This window comes from Procambarus clarkii, chromosome 13 (genome assembly GCF_040958095.1).
Source record: "Procambarus clarkii isolate CNS0578487 chromosome 13, FALCON_Pclarkii_2.0, whole genome shotgun sequence".
NCBI classification, from domain to species: domain Eukaryota; kingdom Metazoa; phylum Arthropoda; class Malacostraca; order Decapoda; family Cambaridae; genus Procambarus; species Procambarus clarkii.
Window position 1 is genome coordinate 14,891,761 of NC_091162.1, and position 17,540 is coordinate 14,909,300.

The window sequence follows — 17,540 nt, forward strand, 5'->3', positions numbered from 1 at the left end:
AGAGAGACAACACTGTGGTATTCTAGTGAGACAAACGCTGTAGTAGTCTAGTGAAACAACACAGTGGTAACTTAGTGAGACAACACTGTGGTTGTCTAGTGACACAACACTGTGGTAGTCTAGTGAGACAATACTGTGATAGTTTATTGAGACAACACTTTGGTAGTCTAGTGAGAAAACACTGTTTTATTCTAGTGAGACAACACTGTGGTAGTCTAGTGAGACAAACACTGTGGTAGTCTAGTGAGACAACACTGTAGTAGCTTAGTGAGACAACACTGTGTTAGCTTAGTAAGACAACACTGGTAGTCTGGTGAGACAACACTGTGGCAGCTTAGTGAAACAACTCTGTGGTAGTGTAGTGAGACAACACTGCGATAGCTTAGTAAGACAACACTGTTGTAGTCTCGTGAGACACCACTGTGGTAGTCTATTGAAACAACACTGGTAATCTAGTGAGACAACACTGTGGTAATCTATTGAAAACAATACTGTGGCAGTCTAGTGAGACAACACTGTGGTAGCTTATTGAGACAACACTGAGGTAGCTTGGTGAGACAACACTGTGTTAGTCTAGTGAGACAACACTGTGGTAGTCTAGTGAGACAACAGTGTGGTAGTCTAGTGAGACAACAGTGTGGTAGTCTAGTGAGAAAACACTGTGGTAACTTACTGAGACAACACTATGGTAGCTTAGTGAGACAACACTGTGGTAGTCTAGTGAGACAACAATGTGGTAGTCTGTGAGACAACACTTTGGTAGTCTAGTGAGACAACACTGTGGTAGTCTACTGAGACAACAATGTGGTAGTCTAGTGAGACAACACTGTGGCAACTTATTGAGGCATCACTCTGGTAGCTTAGTGAGACAACACTATGGTAGCTTAGTGAGACAACACTGTTGTAGCTTAGTGAGACAACACTGTGGTACCTAAGTGTGACGACACTGTGGTAGTCTGTGAGACAACACTTTGGTTGTCTAGTGAGACAACACAGTGGTAGCTTAGTGAGACAAAAGTGTGGTAGTCTTGCCAGACAACACTGTGGTTGTCAAGCGAAACAACACTATAGTAGCTTAGTGAGACCACTGTGGTAGCTTAGTGAGACAACACTATGGGAGCTTAGTGAGACAACACTGTGGTAGCTTAGTGAGACAACACTGCAGTAGCTTAGTGAGACGACACTGTGGTAGTCTGTGAGACAACACTTTGGTAGTCTAGTGAGACAACACAGTGGTAGTCTAGCGAGACAACACTGTGGTAGCTTAGTGAGACAACACTATGTTAGCTTATTGAGACAACACTATGGTAGCTTAGTGAGACAACACTGTGGTAGCTTAGTGAGACGACACTGTGGTAGTCTGTGAGACAACACTTTGGTAGTCTAGTGAGACAACACTGTGGTAGTCTACTCAGACAACACATTGGTAGTCTAGTGAGACAACACTGTGGTAACTTAGTGAGGCATCACTCTGGTAGGTTAGTGAGACAACCCTCTGGTTCCTTAGTGAGACAACACTGTGGAAGCTTAGTTAGACAACAGTGTGGTAGCTTAGTGAGACAACACTGTGGATAGCTTAGTGAGACAACACAGTGGTAGCTTAGTGAGACAACACTGTGGTAGTCTAGTGAGACAACACTGTAATAGTCTAGTCAGACAACGCTGTGGTAGTCTAGTGAGACAACACTGTGGTAGTCTAGTGAGACAACACTGTGGTAGCTTAGTAAGACAACACTGTGGTAGCTTAGTGAGACAACACTGTGGAAGCTTAGTGAGAAAAACACTGTGGTAGCTTAGTGAGACTACTCTGTTGTAGCTTATTGAGACAACAATGTGGTTGTCTAGTGAGACAACACTGTGCTAGCTTAGTGAGACAACACTGTACTAGCGTAGTGAGATAACACTGTGGAAGCTTAGTGAGAAAAACACTGTGGTAGCTTAGTGAGACAAAACTGTGAGAGCTTCGAGAGACAACACTGTGGTAGTCTAGTGAGACAACACTGTAGTAGCTTAGTAAGACAACACTATGGTAACTTAGTGAGACAACACTGTGGTAGCTTAGTGAGACAACACTGTGGTAGTCTACTTAGATAACACAGTGGTAGTCTGTGAAACAACACTGTGGTAGTCTAGTGAGACAATATTGTGGAAGCTCAGTGAGACAACACTGTGGTAGCTTAGTGAGACATCACTGTGGTAGTCTGTGACACAACACTGTGGTAGTCTAGTGAGACATAATTGGTAGTCTAGTGAGACAACACTGTGGTACCATAGTGAGACAACACTGTGGTAGCTTTGTGAGACCACGCTGTGGTAGTCTGTGAGACAACACTGCTAGTCTAGTGAGAGAACACTGAGGTACCATAGTGAAACAACACTGTAGTAGTTTACTGAGACAACACTGTGGTAGCTGAGTGAGACAACACCCTGGTAGTGTGTGAGACAACACTGTGGTAGCTTAGTGAGACAACACTGTGGTAGTCTGTGAGACAAACACTGTGGTAGCTTTGAGAGACAACACCGTGGTAGTCTAATGAGTCAACACTGTGGTAGTCTATTGAGACAACACTGTGGTAGTCTAGTGAGACAACACTGTGGTCGACTAGAGAGACAACACAGTAGTAATCTAGTGAGACAACACTGTGGAAGCCTAGTGAGAAAACACTGTGGTAGCTTAGAGACAACAAGGTGGAAGCTTAGTGAGAAAACACTTTGGTAGTCTAGTGAGACAACACTTTGATAGTCTAGTGAGACAACACTGTGGTTGTATAGTGAGACAACACTGTGGTAGCTTTAGTCAGACAACACTGTGGTAGCTTATTGAGACAACATTGTGGTAGCTTAGTGAGACAACACTGTGGTGAGCTTAGTGAGACAACACTGTGGTAGTCTAGTGAGATAACACTGTGGTAGTTTAGTGAGACAACACTGTTGTAGCTTAGTGAGACAACACTGTGTTAGCTTAGTAAGACAACACTGGTAGTCTGGTGAGACAACACTGTGGTAGCTTAGTGAAACAACTCTGTGGTAGTGTAGTGAGACAACACTGCGGTAGCTTAGTGAGACATTACTGTGGTAGTCTAGTGAGACAACACTGTGGTAGCTTAGTGAGACAACACTGTAGTAGTGTAGTGAGACAAGACTGTGGTAATCTAGTGAGACAACACTGTGGCAATCTAGTGAAACAACACTGTGGCAGTATAGTTAGACAACACTGTGGTAGCTTAGTGAGTCCAACACTATGGTAGTCTAGTGAGACAACACGGTGGTAGTCTAGTGAGACAACACAGTGGTTGTCTAGTGAGACAACACTGTGCTAGCTTAGTGAGACAAAACTGTGCTAGTGTAGTGAGACAACACTGTGGAAACTTAGTGAGAAAACACTGTGGTAGCTTAGTGAGACAACTCTGTGGTAGCTTAGTGAGGCAACAATGTGGTTGTCTAGTTAGACAGCACTGTGCTAGCGTAGTGAGATAACACTGTGCAAGCTTAGTGAGACAACACTGTGGTAGCTTAGTGAGTCAACTGTGTGGTAGCTTAGTGAGACAACACTGTGAGAGCTTAGAGAGACAACACTGTGGTAGTCTAGTGAGACAACACTGTGGAGGCTTAGTTAGACAACAGTGTGGTAGCTTAGTGAGACAACACTGTGGAAGGCTTAGTGAGACAACACTGTGGTAGCTTAGTGAGACAAAACTGTGGTAGCTTAGTGAAACGAAACTGTGGTAGTCTCTGAGACAACACTTTGGTAGTCTAGTGAGACAACACAGTAGTAGTCTAGCGAGACAACACTGTGGTAGCTTAGTGAGACAACACTGTGGTAGCTTAGTGAGACAACACTGTGGTAGCTTAGTGAGACAACACTATGGTAGCTTAGTTAGACAACAGTGTGGTAGCTTAGTGAGACAACACTGTGGAAGGCTTAGTGAGACAACACTGTGGTAGCTTAGTGAGACAACACTGTGGTAGTCTAGTCAGACAACGCTGTGGTAGTCTAGTGAGACAACACTGTGGTAGTCTAGTGAGACAACACTGTGGTAGCTTAGTGAGGACAACACTGTGGTAGCTTAGTGAGACAACACTGTGGAAGGTTAGTGAGGCAACACTGTGGTAGCTTATTGAGACAACACTGTGGTAGTCTAGTCAGACAACGCTGTGGTAGTCTAGTGTGACAACACAATGGTTGTTTAGTGAAACAACACTGTGGTAATCTAGTGAGACAACACTGTGGTATATTAGTGAGACAACACTGTCGTAGTCTAGTGTGACAACACTGTGGTTGTCTAGTGAAACAACACTGTGTTAGTCTAGTGAGACAACACTGTGGTATTCTAGTGAGACAACACTGTGGTAGCTTACTGAAACAACACTGTGGTAGTCTAGTGAGACAAGACTGTTGTAGTCCAGTGAGGCAACACTATGGTAGCTTAGTGAGGACAACACTGTGGCAGTCTAGTGAGACAACACACTAGTAGCTTAGGGAGACAACACTGTGGTAGTCCAGTGAGACAACACTGTTGTAGCTAATTGAGACAACACTTTGGTAGTCTAGTGAGAAAACACTGTGGTAGTCTATTGAGACAACACTGTGGTTGTCTAGTGAGACAACACTGTGCTAGCTTAGTGAGACAAAACTGTGCTAGTGTAGTGAGACAACACTGTGGAAGCTTAGTGAGAAAACACTGTGGTAGCTTAGTGAGACAACTCTGTGGTAGCTTAGTGAGGCAACAATGTGGTTGTCTAGTTAGACAGCACTGTGCTAGCGTAGTGAGATAACACTGTGCAAGCTTAGTGAGACAACACTGTGGTAGCTTAGTGAGTCAACTGTGTGGTAGCTTAGTGAGACAACACTGTGAGAGCTTAGAGAGACAACACTGTGGTAGTCTAGTGAGACAACACTGTGGAGGCTTAGTTAGACAACAGTGTGGTAGCTTAGTGAGACAACACTGTGGAAGGCTTAGTGAGACAACACTGTGGTAGCTTAGTGAGACAACACTGTGGTAGTCTAGTCAGACCACGCTGTGGTAGTCTAGTGAGACAACACTGTGGTAGTCTAGTGAGACAACACTGTGGTAGCTTAGTGAGACAACACTGTGGTAGCTTAGTGAGACAACACTGTGGAAGGTTAGTGAGGCCACACTGTGGGAGCTTAGTGAGACAACACTGTGGTAGTCTAGTGAGACAACATTGGTAGTCTAGTGAGACAACACTGGTACCATAGTGAGACAACACTGTGGTAGCTTACTGGGACAACACTGTGGTAGCTAAGGAAAATAAAAACCAATGATAATCCTGTTGATAATTAACCACAAATTAATATTGCTACTAATAATTGTAATAATTGTTCCCAATCTTTTGTAAACCCTGTTTGGTTCCCCTTGTTGGGAACAGGAAGCCTATTAAGACCTATCGTGGTCCCAATATGCCAATAACTAACCTTTCCCAAGGACGCATCTCATAACAGCTATTTAACTCCCAAGTTTTCACCATATTAACTGCTGGCTGAATAACGGCTTCTGGCGAAAGATGCCCTAACCTGTCTGTCCCGTGGCAGAAATGAACTTGTGGCCTTTCGGTTGTGAATCAACTGTGCTGACCACTGCTTATAGGTGATGTTATGAGAACAGGCTTGTACGTACAGGGAGTGTAATGAGTAAGGGAGGAGTGGGTTAATGAGTACATTGGGGGTGAAATGAATAGTGTATACATAATTAGTTGTCACTGGAATGCATCATGTTTAGTTTATAGATTCAGAGTTTACAGGATAAGAGATTTTTCCATAAAAAAAAAAAAACTGCTACTGGCAGTCAACTCACCAGGACTGTGTGCATATCGACACCATACATCTCCAACCACTTGGCTTTGTTCAAATAGCTCTGTTCAGCTTGCGCTGGTGTCAGTCCACTATTAAAAAAATGACAATTAATAAAGTATAGTACAGTAAGTTACATTATTCTAATTTTTTGTTAGCATGAACAAACTGGTGTTAAATAATACTATGAACTAAATTATATATGCAGCTTCATATATATTATATATTTATATTAAATATATATATATACACACACACACACACTGTATATAATATGCTATAACAAACATCTAAACAAGTACAGTATTTCCAATTCTTTTCTATTTCATAAAGCTTTCAACTTGTGTGCTTGTATTCCCAGCATGAAAGCTGGCCTCGGTGACTTACGTGCACTCTTTATACTTTTCTAGCGTGTCCTCCTCCATCGCATCGGTCTGGAGGGGGTTAAAATGGAACTCCGAAACGAACCCCACTGTGTGAATGTCTGGATCATAGTCACCAAGTTCAGCTAAGGAAAATAAAAATCAATGATAATCATGGTGATAACCACAAATTAATATTGCTAATAATAATTGTAATAAATTATAGAGTAACACATTAAAAAAAGCCTCCAACACCTCTCGCAAACAAATATTCCCAAGTCCACTCCTAAAGAAAAAGTGGCCAGTGAGAACACGGATGTAAGATCTATTAAAAGTATCTCACAGTATGACTGTTTCTCTACATCAATGACCCTCATCTAGCTGGGTGCACAATATTTTATTTGCCTTGTCTATGACCGATTGAGAGTGAGAAGAGTACTGGAGCAAGTACAGTACTCTGGCGGGCAGATTTTCATGACAGATGACCTAGATTTTACTTTATTGACTACTTGAAGGGATAGCCAGCAATGCCTGGGTCTGTCTGTCCCCCATCTCCTCCCCTCCCGCCCTATTTCTCCCTCTTCTCCTTCTCCCTGTCCACCTGATATGCCCATGTTAGGCACATACCCAAACAGCAATTACTGGGAAAAATTGGGTGAAGCTAAACCCAAGCATCTGGCCTCCACCCTTGGACAGACATGTCCAAAGTGTCTCCATTGATACATAGATATAGAAATTAAGAAATTAAGGATCCACCTTCCTATTTTGCCAGTTATTACATTTTGTGTGCATTGTGTACAATGACACCATGGGCACATTTATCAAAAGCTTTTGTGAAGTTCGTGTATATTACATTGGCTTATTTGTCTTTCATGGCATCCAAGGCCATGTTGGTGCTTTTTTTTTTCTTATATGCCATCACCACCACCAACAGCCATGTTTTTGCCATTTGTGGTGATGAGGTTAGCAATGGTAATATATTTGTTGAACTTTTCATGGTCGTGGTGATGATAGTGACACTGGCAACAGCAATGCTGGAAGGATTGAAAAGTACAAGAGAGGGGTCGATTATACTTACACTGAAGGCTGAGCGCAAAGAGCTCAACAGCCTGCTGGTAGGGGCACCTCCAGTTTCCCAGAGAGAATATCGTGCTTCAATTGCAAGAAGAACTGGTACCTGCAACATAAACACATCAATGTAACTTAACCAAGACAATTATAACACGGATGAATCATTACTATCATACCACACCTGAAAGTGCAGATGCAGTGTTCTCTGCCTGCCTGCCTGCCTGCTCCATACCCACAATCTCATATACCCCCCATTCCTTCCCATCTCAAACTCCCACCCACCTTCTTTCTTCCCTACAGCCCCCACCATTTCTACCGTCTCCACTCCACTCCCTCATTTAGATTGTAATACTTGAGGATTTTAATTGGGATTTTTTATATATTAATATATTTTAATATTTAATCATATTTTCCAAGTGTAAATTATTATACACTGTATATCTTCTGCCTGCACTCTAAGGAATACAGATTTTAAAATTTCATGTGGCCCAATCATTTGGATGTTTGATCAAGTGGATTCTAGCAATAAAGGCTCTTTACACGTTATCCAGGCCAGCAATTTATCCAGCTTTTAATGAGGCTGTTATTGTGCACCAGTATTCCACCCTAGAGAGTACTAATGTCTTGAAAAGTATTATCAGTTGCATCTCTTGTATGAAAAGTTCTTCTTATACAACTTTGTCTTCTTGGAGCTACTTTAGCTACTTTAAAGTAGTGACAGCTACTTTATTGTGTTCTTTAAAAATTATGTATTTCCGACATAATTACCCCTCAATTTTATTATATTATATTATGTTATATGTATTTTGTATATATAACACACACTTGCAGAAACACGCAAGCCGATTATATCAGAAAGAACTCTTGTGAAAGGTTCATACCTTAGACTGACAGGGGCAATGAACCCTAGACAAGTCCAGTACTCTGACCAAATGACCACCAGATAATTGTCTGGGTCATGTGGTCAGAGTAGTACTGGACTTGTTTAGGGGTTCATTACCCCTGTCAGTCTAAGGTATGAACCTTTCACAAGAGGACTTCTTTCTGACACACACAAAGTTCTTACAGTCTTGTACAACCACTAGCAGGCGTAATATTTCGGGCAAATCTTTTAATGTAAATCTTTCTCGTTTTATAGTGTGATTTGATTGCATTTGATATGTGGTTTCTATTTCATATTTTCGGTTTTTTCCATGGAGCAGTAGCTGAAGCTTATCTTCAGTAAATAACAATTTCTGTGGCGAATTGAAAGACCTAAATTATATAAGTTTCAAAGTTTGCAGTGTCGTCTATTCAGGATATGTTAAGTTAAATAAATCTTATAACTTTAAAAGAAAACCATAGGGAATAAGATCACAACGAACAATATTGAGGGAAATTGACAAGGAGGACAGGGACAGCCTCAGTAACCTGAGAAATTTAGAACATGATGGCACATGTGGAAAAATTAAAACTAAAATGAATTGTAGAAATAAAGGAAATGCTCCAACCCTATACAGGTGATCAAGTGGAATACACTAAAAAGAAAAAGCCGTGGAAGCCACCTCCATTCACAATTTTATGGCCAAATTTTATAAACAATTCTAAGTAGAGCATGTTAAATTAAACCACACGTTCAACGAGACTAGTATACTTGGCATAATGAACTAGATTTAAATTTTTTTAAATTTTTTCCCCGAGGGGCGAGTTTATTGGGCAGCGCCACTCATCGTGTGAGTGGAACTAGATCTCACTTCTCTTGCCACAGTCAGGTAAGCACTCTAAGGTTAGCCTCTCCACCAGCAAGCTTCCCGCCCCCTCTCCCCTCCCTCAACCTACAGTGGAACGTACGTGTCTGGCCATCACCGCAAAATGAGATGCATGTAGTTGTGGAAACATAACCCGCCTCCACATTCAAACACATGGTGCAAACTAATACACTGGGAAGGACCTAGTGGTGGTGGAGGGGGGTGGTTGTGGTGGAGGGGGGTGGTTGTGGTGGAGGGGGGGTGGTTGTGGTGGAGGGGGGTGGTTGTGGTGGAGGGGGGTGGTTGTGGTGGAGGGGGGTGGTTGTGGTGGAGGGGGGTGGTTGTGGTGGAGGGGGGTGGTTGTGGTGGAGGGGGGTGGTTGTGGTGGAGGGGGGTGGTTGTGGTGGAGGGGGGTGGTTGTGGTGGAGGGGGGTGGTTGTGGTGGAGGGGGGTGGTTGTGGTGGAGGGGGGTGGTTGTGGTGGAGGGGGGGTGGTTGTGGTGGAGGGGGGTCGTAGTGGTAAAATACTCACATAGTTGCATTTGTGGAGGATAAGGTAAAAAATCGACTGGAGTATAGGTGTTTTTAGGACCTATTGGCTCTGTCGTATCGACATTTAAAGCTGGGTACCGAGTTTGCCTCCACTACTTCACTTCTTGGCACATTTTACTTGTTCAACATGTTGAATATACCGTATATGTTCTCTGTATTCCCTCCATTTCAGCAATCTCTCCTGCTTTGAAGAGGGAAGTGAGTACTGAGCAGTACTCTAGACCGGACAGTACAAGTCATTTGAATAGTATAACCATTGTGATGGGATCCTTGGATTTGAAAGTTCTCGTAATCTTTGCTTGGTGATTGCTCGTAATTGCCCGGCATCTGACACATTAAGTTGCTTTTCGCTCGTATGCACACTCAGGCTAAAATCGACGTAATTAAATATGAAATCGGCTCACGAAAGTAACGTACTATCCCGTTTTCTGTTTTGGATCCTCTGGTTAGGTTAGGAGAGGAACCTTTCAATTAACGGTTTGCATGACGTATTGAAACCTTAGGAGAGCTTCCTGTCCTCCTAACCTACTAGAAGACCCTTTAACTTGCTGTTTTGGAAAAAAAAATTTAGTTGGAAAATAAATTTCTATTTTGAATTACGTCGATATTTGACCGTAGCGCATACGAGCGAAAAACTACGTAATTCGTAAGAGGACGGGTTAAATGGGCCAGTAAACAGCATCACCGGCCCGTTTTCTCTGAAGTGCAGATAACAACATTGTATTCGTTTTCTGTGAGGCAGAGATGTGTTCTGAGAGTTGACGCGTCGTCCAGACATGTGGCGTTTGGTGACCCCTGGTGATGTCCCTGCACACAGCGTGGGCGTGGGCGGAGGTGCAGACGTAGGGAGGGTGAAGGAAGAGGCTGCTACCTATTAGTGACTAAGGGAGAAATGAGGTCTAGCTTTTTATACTTTTTTCTTTTGAGTCGAAAAACTACAGAGATGAATGGAGAAAAAACAAGGGGAATAGAAGAAAAAAACATCGATGTTCGTTAGATCAATTCCGGGGAATCTAGATCACATGAAGGGTAACCAGAAGTACAGTATAACAACGGTGAGTGGGTGAGGCAGAACAGGAAAGTCAGGGGTGGCTGACCTCACCAGCTCACACTGCGCCAAGCTGGGTCACCACGTTGAGGAAGGTGGGGGGGGGGGGGGGGGGGGGGATTGACGGATAGTTTCAAGCGTAGGACAAACAACATATGATTGCGTATGCGTGTACATAATGAGGAGCTGCCTCGTACGAACAAACGGGCCTTCAGTCTTGTTGTTGTTGTTATAGATTCAGCTGCTCGGAACAAGTTCCAAGCAGCACGGGCTATAGTGAGCCCGTACTTCAGTCTTCCGCAGTTTCCGTTTTTATATTCATAGGCGGACAGATGACGAGGAATGAAACAGAGGCAGCTGTTACATGATTCACCTTGTAACAGCAAGGTGGAACAGGTGGAAAGGGAGATAAGGGAGAGAAAAGTTAAGTTCAAGGGGAGGAATGAGATGGAAAAGATCACTTACCTGTTAATAAACTTCTCACTAAACCGGTTAGAGGAAGAGAGGTGAGGGGGAGGGATGGAATAAGGGGGGAAAGGTGGGATGAAGGGATGTGTGGGATGGGTCAATCTCTGGGTCATCTCCTAAGTCAACAGTGACAGGAGTGGGGGTTCACTCACCTTGTTAACTCCTCCCTCAGCAAGTTAGGTTCAGAAGAATAAAACTTGACCTTGAAGCGGAAGGTGTATGGGGGACCAACTGTAAACAAAAGGAATAACATAATACACAGGTGTCGCCAAAACCTGTAATCATATCAAACTCATGTAAATAATAAAATACACCTGACAGTAAATAACAAACTACACCTGACTGTAAATAAGAAACTACAGCTGACCTGTAAACAACACGTGGCTACATAAACACCTGGCTAAATAAGACATACTTGGTACACAATAAAACCTGACAAGTGGTGCTATACACACTGATGAACATCAGAGGTCCACGGCCATTCTGTATCCTACCAATAAACATAGGAAATATTGCCGGAATACGGATTGAACGTGGTCGAGAAACAATTGTAGCTATAAGTGCCGGACCAACCAGGTTGTAGTGGATATGTGGGCCTGCGGGCCACTAGAAGCAACAACCTATTGGACCAAGTCATCACAAGTCAGGGGGTGTTTAACCCCCATAGTTTGCATGGTTCCATGCACTCTCCCTATATGCAGGCCAAGCACAGCATTCACATTATACCATCATACCGCCAATACCTGCTACCACAACCACACTATACCCTGCCACCATCATCACACCATACCCTGTCACTATCACTGCATTTATCCTGTCCTCCCTGAGGGAGATTTACCAGAGTTCATCTGTAGCCGGTTCAAGGGGTTGCCCCCCTCCCCCAACCCCTAAACAAAAAAAGACCCAGACACCTCCCCTCTATCCCCCCCCCCCAACCACCACCTCTCCTTGCCTAAAGGAATACACGCACTTGTACTCCAGATTTGCGGTGGAGCGTGGCGAACCACACAGTCCGCTGCTGCTGACAATGGTGATGGTTGTGACGAGAGGTGGTGTGGGGAGAGGAAGATGGAAACAAAGACGAGTGAGGCAGCAGCGAGATATTTAGAGATAGTATGAGTGACAGCGAGTCACATAGGAATATAAAGGCTTTGTTAGGGTCTGTGCGAGTCACTGAAGGGTTTCATGTTATCCACTGAAGCCCCTTCCATAACACTCCTGTCTCTTTCTACAGCTTGTGCAGTACTCAGGATATATACTGTGATATCTGTCAGGATATATATACTGTGATATCTGTCAGGATATATATACTGTGATATCTGTCAGGATATACTGTGATATCTGTCAGGATATATATACTGTGATATCTGTCAGGATATATATACTGTGATATCTGTCAGGATATATATACTGTGATATCTGTCAGGATATATATACTGTGATATCTGTCAGGATATATATACTGTGATATCTGTCAGGATATATATACTGTGATATCTGTCAGGATATATATACTGTGATATCTGTCAGGATATATATACTGTGATATCTGTCAGGATATATATACTGTGATATCTGTCAGGATATATATACTGTGATATCTGTCAGGATATATATACTGTGATATCTGTCAGGATATATATACTGTGATATCTGTCAGGATATATATACTGTGATATCTGTCAGGATATATATACTGTGATATCTGTCAGTATATATACTGTGATATCTATCACCGGGTTCACCGGGTTCAGGATATATATACTGTGATATCTGTCAGGATATATACACTGTGATATCTGTCAGGATATATATACTGTGATATCTGTCAGTATATATACTGTGATATCTATCAGGATATATATACTGTGATATCTGTCAGGATATATACTGTGAAATACAATACCCGAAGACTTTTCAACAATCAAAAAATATGCAGCTAGTCCACTCCTCTCTTATACAGTGTGATTTCCCTCCCCCAGTCTCAATTATACAATACAAATGACTCAAGATTTAAGCCAGGTCTGGAGCCAGGCTTGTCTTGTGATAACTTGAACTAAGAAGCTGTTGCTTTGAGCATGCCCACATACCCATTACAATCCGGTGGGTCGGCACTTCCTGCAAGAACCTATCCAGTTGGCTCTTCAACACCTCTATTTGTGTTCCAGCAATATTTCTTATATTAGGTTGGAGGAGGCTGAAGAGCCAAGGACCTGCTCCTGGTATGCTTGAGGTTGACCTCTGATGTTCAGTGTTCTCTGGTTGTGCCTACGGCATCTCTGTTTTTCACCGGGTCCATCCTGCATTGCCTACCATACCTTTCGCTAATATAGAAAATAATGGAAACATAACACAGATATAACTTACTTTTAACTTGTTTTTTAATAGTTTTTGTTGGATCCAACCAGTGCTGAAAGAAAACAAAAATGTTTTAGAATACAAAATAAGAAAATGGACTGCAGAAACAAAATTATTGGAATAGGACCTCAATGAATAAGCAAAAAACTTAGAATAAACAAACTAACATTACTTTCCATTTCCACTTTCCAATACTACTACTGTACTTGCTGTAAGTATCATATACTATTATGCGGGAAGTACCGCACGTCTATTGAAATTGAAATAAGTTTATTGATGTAAAATACACACAAAGGGATGAGGTAGCTCAAGCTATTCTCACCCCGTTCAGTACATCGTGTTAATACATACATATACACACATCACAAACAATAAACATATTACCAAACATTCTGAGAGATAAACATCTACATTTCCTCCTTTACACAAGTACCGCACGTCTATGGGTCATCCAATAAGGTTAGCAGACTTCTAGATGTTATATAACGCAGTATATGGATTCGCTGAATGGATAGAAATTCCCTAGAACGCGTCCAGTGTAGGATGACAAAGTTAATTCCGCAAATTAGAAACCTGTCATATGAAGAAATGTTGTTGTTGTTTTCGATTTAGCTACTCAGAATGAAGTGTCCATGTAGCACGGGCTATGGTGAGCCCATAAACCCTTTTCATCACCGCCCACGGGATGGGTATGAGGTGCATAATAGACAAATTAAATAGCACCACTACCACCACATTGAAATAAAACAAAATTATGTGCAGGTAAATCCAGCCGTTGCTGAAAAAAAAGAGGGTGGGAGCAGTGGTCAGAAAAAGAGAGCGGGGGTGGAAGTCAGAAAAGCTGGTAGGGGGATAGTGGTTAGACAAGATTGAAGAGGGTAGGGGGGTAGTGGTCAGGAAAGCGGGTGGGAGTAGTGGGGTCAGAAAAGAGGGTGGGGGTTAGAGAAGGAACGTTACCGTAATGGGTCATTAGACCCATTACGACCCACATTTTCCTGTGGGTCTAGAAATGAAAACGTTGGGAGATGACGACTAGGGTACTATTATGGAGAGTACGAAAATAGAAGGGGGGAAAGACAACCTCTATTCCCCCTCCCCCCCCCATCCCAGGTCCACTTCCTCCTCCCAGAAGAGAGAACAAAAGGATGTCGGGGGGCTGGCGCAGGCGGTGAGGGAGGCGGCAGGTAACGGGAGGGGGCAGCAGGTTGGTGGGTAGTCAAATTACCCGCTGGAGAACGTTATTAAACTCTAATCCCTGTATGGACAGACATTATGACAGATGAGGATGGGGGGGGGGGCAGCAGGGTCGAGGCTTAACTGTCTACACCGCACCTTCCCTTCAGACGATTTAAACCAAGTTGATTAAATAAATGTTGTACAATATGCGCTTCAGTTCATGGGACGAGGCTAACCATAGCCCGTGCTACTTGCCCCGCTTCTGTGCCAGGTAAGTCCACTACGGGCTAACCATAGCCCGTGCTACTTGCCCTGCTCCTGTGCCAGGTAAGTCCACTACGGGCTCACCTTAGCCCGTGCTACTTGCAACTTTGGGTTCCCAGTCGCTGAATATAAAAACATCAACCTATGCACTTTTAGGTACATTTGCACTAATGTCCAACGTTTAGGGAACGGTGTGCCATTTTTATCAGCCCATCTGAAGACTTACTTAAAACCTCTACAATATCTTTACTGTGTTTTGAAACAAATAAACCTACTTAACTGTCTAGTTAGTAATTAACTTAAATAATTAAATGCAAGGAACTGTTTTATTTAAAGAACAATTTGTGCGTGTAAATCACCGAGAAACAATGGGCAGAGTTTCTTTCACCCTATGCCCCTGTTACCTGGCAGTAAAATAGGTACCTGGGTGTTAGTCAGCTGTCACGGGCTGCTTCCTGGGGGTGGAGGCCTGGTCGAGGACCGGGCCGCGGGGACACTAAAGCCCCGAAATTATCTCAAGATAATCTCAAGATAACCATTATGCCTTCACGGGGCGAGACTCCTCGTGTGGTGGCATTATGTTGCCCTTGGTTACCTCCACACAATTCCTTCCATATGTTACCTCATTATAGAGTTTGTATTATCATCTGTAGTGAGAAGCTCGACTGGAGCTCTGAGGTGACTTGAACCCGTGACCAAGGCACTCTCAGCTTGCCTTTACAACTTGGTCGCGGGTTCGAGTCACCTAAACAGCTCCAATTGATTTTTCATTTATATATATCACATTAGTGTGATTTCTCTGCTTATTATATGTAGTTTACAAGAGGTCGGGTTACCCTGGTGCTTCTCTAGTCTCAGGTTATTAGCTCGCCACCCTATACCAACACTAAACAAAAGTTGTAAGAATTCTCTTTTTATATATAATTTAATCCCCCTTCCCTGCTTGCTTACACAAAATCATTAGAGTGCAACACCAGATACAGAATTGAGTTTAATACCTACAACAGTGCAGTCCCGTTCCCGCTCAATAGATGGCGCTCGTGACGGCAGTCTGTTCTAGTTTATTGAGAAAAAGGAAGTACTATACATCTCAAAAGGATAGAATAGCTTAGGCTATTTCTATCCTCGTCTATATAAGGTCCCTTAAGGGGCTCACAAAACCGTACAGTACATAATTATTAATCCTATTTTACATTTAACATTCCAATGGTAATCACATGGCATACTGGGAGATCCCTTATTGATTATGTTGCCCCCGTCATGTCTTGTTTTGGTAAAGGTAGACTAAACAAATTGGAGAAGGTTCAAAAAGAAGCCATGAGAATAGTCCCAAGATTATTCTCAGGGTCCCAAGAAATACTACTACCGAGATAATGATGATATGATTGAACTTACAGAGTATTTGAGATTGAATTTCAGAGATAAATGAAGCTTTGGCGATTAGATTAATGAGAGGCGAGGGAGCTAATGAATTAATCCTCTCACTTCCAAGGTGGAAAGAAATGAATAATGCATGTGAACGCATATGATCCTTATGGTCTAATGCTACGAAGCATGATGTAGATTGGGGGGGATATTGGTAAGAACATAAGAACAAAGGTAACTGCAGAAGGCCTATTGGCCCATACGAGGCAGCTCCTATTCTATAACCACCCAATCCCACTCATATACTTGTCCAACCCGTGCTTGAAACAATCGAGGGACCCCACCTCCACAATGTTACGCGGCAATTGGTTCCACAAATCAACAACCCTGTTACTGAACCAGTATTTACCCAAGTCTTTCCTAAATCTAAACTTATCCAATTTATATCCATTGTTTCGTGTTCTGTCCTGTGTTGATACCTTTAATACCCTATTAATATCCCCCCGGTTATGTCCATTCATCCACTTGTAAACCTCTATCATGTCACCCCTAACTCTTCGCCTTTCCAGTGAATGCAACTTAAGCTTTGTTAATCTTTCTTCATATGAAAGATTTCTAATTTGGGGAATTAACTTAGTCATCCTACGCTGGACACGTTCAAGTGAATTTATATCCATTCTATAATATGGCGACCAAAACTGAACTGCATAATCTAAATGGGGCCTAACTAGAGCAAGATATAGCTTGAGAACCACACCAGGTGTCTTGTTACTAACGCTGCGATTAATAAATCCAAGTGTCCGATTTGCCTTATTACGAACATTTATGCATTGATCCTTTTGTTTTAAATTCTTACTAATCATAACTCCCAGATCCCTTTCGCAATCCGACTTCGCAATCACAACACCATCTAGCTCGTATCTTGTAACTCTATCATCATTACCTAACCTCAGAACTTTACATTTATCAGCATTAAACTGCATCTGCCAATCCTTTGACCATTTCAAAACCCTATCTAGATCAACTTGAAGTGATAGTGAGTCCTCCTCCGAATTAATTTCCCTACCGATTTTCGTATCATCGGCAAATTTGCAAATGTTGCTACTCAAACCTGAATCTAAATCATTTATATATATTATAAACAACAGAGGTCCCAGGACAGAGCCTTGAGGCACTCCACTTACAACATTTTCCCACTCTGACTTGATTCCATTTATACTAACTCTCTGTTTCCTTTGGTATAGCCATGCCCTAATCCAGCTTAATATAGCACCCCCAATACCATGAGACTATTTTTTAATCAGTCTTTCATGTGGCACTGTATCAAAAGCTTTGCTA

At 42.5% G+C, this 17,540-nt stretch overlaps 1 protein-coding gene across 1 annotated transcript in view; it reads right to left on the bottom strand.

Moving 5' to 3' along the window:
- yrt (erythrocyte membrane protein band 4.1-like yurt) overlaps positions 1-17,540 on the bottom strand; it is a 159,025-nt gene that overhangs the window by 66,149 nt on the left and 75,336 nt on the right. The window contains exons 3-4 of the mRNA XM_045740550.2: positions 13,407-13,449; positions 11,192-11,270 (exon numbers count right to left, since the gene is read on the bottom strand). Of these exons, the coding sequence (XP_045596506.1) occupies positions 11,192-11,270; positions 13,407-13,449 (122 nt within the window). The remainder of the gene's footprint in view (positions 1-11,191; positions 11,271-13,406; positions 13,450-17,540) is intronic.